Raw genomic sequence first — 3731 nt, 5'->3', positions numbered from 1 at the left:
ATATTCTCAGCATATATATCTATCAAGCACAAATATATCAGAATTCGTCATCAAATCAGAAATATGAACTACGTCATAATTTTTATATATCATGTATCTATGATCAGGTACTTCTATCATTTGGGGAGAGATGGAGTGGGTATAACAATTGAGGGGGGGGGGGGGTTAAGTTTGGTCAGAATTACCTTTTTTTGCTAATTGTACTTATTTTTTCTCTTTGCTAATTTCAAATTAGTAGAATATCATTATTGGCTGGGGAAGGGGAGGATTAGAGGTCCTGTCGACTAAAAAAATATGAACTAAAATATTAATAATAACAATAATCAACCAACACTTACAGAGCATCATACTCATCAAAATCAATACATTACTTTATAATAGATGTTTAATCTTTTACAAATATTAAGAGTTGATTTTAATTTGTGTAATAAATATATATCTATTAATGATATGCAATCTACTTTCATAGTAATGTGTAACATTTTGGATGGCGCTTTACTTTGGTTATGACCAGGGGTGGCACTACCCTTTACAATCAGGGGGCATGGCAGGGGCGTCGCTAGCCTTTACAATCTCAGGGGGCTCAACTAAAAAAAAAATTATAGGATGCTTCGCCCCCCATGCCCCCCAATTTGCGGGGGCCGGATATACTTTTTTTAAATTTGTTAACTCTGTACAATTATTCTGAATTTTAATTTTCTCATTTATTATTATATTGTGCATACAAAATAAACTGGCATATAAATAATTAAAACAATACAAGACATTTCTAAAAATAAAATTTTTTAATACAAAATCTATTTACTACAATATAAAATATTTTCGATTGCTGATATAAAAAAAATTTGCGTCTAAAGAATTACAAGTGATTAAAAAGATTAATTAATTCATACATATGCCTCAATTGATAATAGTTTTTAAAAACCACATAATGCAATAATATAATTCTTAGCAACTTATATTGACAAAAGGTTATCAAACTAATATCTCTTTTACCATTTTAGACAATGTTTTATAGAATAGAATGGACTAATAAGGGAAAATTTATAGGCCTAAACTAAATCAACAATTTTGGAAGAAGAGAGTATAAACGACCAATCCAAATCATAAAACTATATGGTCGTTAGAGCTTCCTTTTAGATGACATGATGGAAGCTAGATAAGTAATCGAGAAAATTATAGTGAGATATTAAATTTCTAAAAGATTATCTTCCATTTTAAATGATATATAAACGACTACACAGTTGACCATTATTATTTATTTAAAATATGCAATCATATGCTCTCAGCCGTTGTAGTAATAATCTTAAATTACATAGCAACACAAATAATAGATGCTGGTTAATTTGCAGTAATAGCCATGACACTCACGATGTAAACTAGTATCAGAATTTATTATGTTGGATAATTGATAAAATAAAAACACTAAAAATCTTTGGAAGAAATAATTGTCCAAATATATTGAAGCCTTGAGCTATTTACATGGCAAGGATGCCATATTAGAAATGAAACATTTTAGAATTATAAAATAAGGACCAGAATGATATGATGAAACAATTAAGATTTATATATTGTCGCACCACTTCTAGTTGGTATATTATATCTTAAAATAATAGTAATTTGTAAAAATATCAAAAATATACTTGTATTAAAAATTTAACTCAAAACTGTTATTTGAAAAAGAAAAAATAGCTTTCCTAACGTAAAAAAGAAGAGAAAAGATATCAAATTTATTACATCTATTGTAAAATGAATAATAAAATGCTTAATTTTTCAATATATTTATAATTAAATAGATGCGTTAAATACTTGAAAGCAATTTGTTACTAAATTGAGTATCAAAAGCATTTATTAGTAAAATTCATTATAATATTAGTTGTAATGTATTATAACTGTCAAATACGTCTATAAAAGTGGCATTTTATCTAATATTTTATAAACAACTGTATATAATAGTGGATTATAAACTATACGTCTACTTACTTATTTGGACCTTGAAAATATTTTTAGGAATAGGTATGATAATAAAATTTAAAAATAAATATAGTTGATTAATCATTTTGAACTCTGCTAATTAAAATATTAAATTTTTTAGTTTTCAATTAATAAATGATTTTATTTATTTAATTAGGGTTATAAAATAATTTAAATAATAATAGTCAATTAAGCTTCAATGCTAAATTAATATTTAGTAAGTGATATTGATATTCTATTTTTAACACAAAATTTGATTGCTAGCTGACATATATACTAATTAGTCTTAAATAAGCATACACAAATATGGATGGCTTTATTAACTGAAAATCACCTGATATTTACAACTGATATATATATTAATATGATTGATTTGTATGTATGACATTTATAACATTGATAATATATAAAATAAATCTCATTTATATCATATCCCCACACATATGATCTTACAATTCCTCAATCAGCCGATTTGTAGGTTTCCTGGCTCTTTGTGATTTCCGCGTTTCTAGTTTTCCGTTATCTTCCACATTTTCTAAAATCTCAACTATATCCGATTCTTTATTTTTTATATTTTCCTCTTCTCTCTCTGACTCCATATTTTCTCCATTTTCTTTCCCTGGCCCAGACTTCTCCATTTCTTTAGCTACCTCCCTTTTTCGAAGTTGATCCGCATGCTTTCGTACCATTCTATCCTTGCTTTCTACCAAATAAGAATATCTACCAGTTCTGGATTTTATAACTCCTTCTCTCCAACCTGAATTTATTTCATTATGCACCCATACCGGTTGTGCAATCTCAAATTCTCTCATATGACTATGTTCATCATGCGCTACTTTTTGTCGTATATTCGATCGTTCCATTTCATAACTAACATTAGGACGTAACCAATTCAATCCCGTTTTTAAATTTCGCCCCATTAATAACTTAGCCGGTGAACGTCCAGTTGATTGATGCTCACCCATTCAATATGCTAGCAAAACTTCTCCCATGGCTTCCTCGGGCTCCCGGATGTCTTTCCTAGTTGCAAAATATCGACTCTTGAGGTTCGTATCGTTTTTTCCGCTAAACCGTTCGGTTTTGGATGGTACGGTGTTGTATGTATCAATTTAATATTTTCCTCGAAACAAAATTTTCGAAATTCTCCAGAAATAAATTGAGGTCCATTATCTGATACGATTTCTAGGTGTTCCAAACTGTGCGAACCATTTCCTTAAAACCCTGATCATTGTCGTGGACGTGGTCTCTCTCATTAACTCAACCTCAACCCATTTAGTATGTGCATCAACTCCAACTAACCATGAATACGAATCAATAGGCCCCGCGAAATCCAAATGAATTCGTTCCCATGGTATATTAGATATGTTCCGAATATAAAGGAACCTCCATAATATTCGACCGATTACTTTGACAAGGCATACATTGACGAACATATTGTTCAATATCTTTATCGCAATTCGGCCACCAGCAATACATTCTAAAAATTGATTTCATAGCATTTATTCCTGGATGCCCTCTGTGTATAATCGTTAATATTCATTTCCTCAAAATGGTTGGAATTACCAACTTCCCATTCCATTCAATAACATCATGATCTACTGACAATTCCTCTCTACGATTATAAAAACAACCTAACTCTGTATTTTTTTTCGCATCAAAATCCACCCATCCATGCTCAATGTTTTTAACTACTTTTTTAAACAAGCTATCATGTTTCCTTTTGGAGTTCAACTTGACTAATATTTATATCGTGCAAA

The 3731-nt window shown here is 29.6% G+C and overlaps 1 protein-coding gene across 1 annotated transcript; it reads right to left on the bottom strand.

Moving 5' to 3' along the window:
- Positions 1 to 2423: 2423 nt before the first annotated feature.
- LOC135926971 (uncharacterized) lies at positions 2424 to 2939 on the bottom strand. The gene has a single exon (XM_065462904.1). It carries the CDS (start codon positions 2937 to 2939, stop codon positions 2424 to 2426), a length of 516 nt encoding a protein of 171 aa, XP_065318976.1.
- Positions 2940 to 3731: the final 792 nt, after the last annotated feature.

The sequence above is a fragment of the Gordionus sp. m RMFG-2023 genome, chromosome 3 (genome assembly GCF_954871325.1).
Source record: "Gordionus sp. m RMFG-2023 chromosome 3, tfGorSpeb1-WG-v2, whole genome shotgun sequence".
NCBI classification, from domain to species: Eukaryota; Metazoa; Nematomorpha; class Gordioida; order Chordodea; family Parachordodidae; genus Gordionus; species Gordionus sp. m RMFG-2023.
This window is presented reverse-complemented; position numbering and strand designations above follow the sequence as displayed.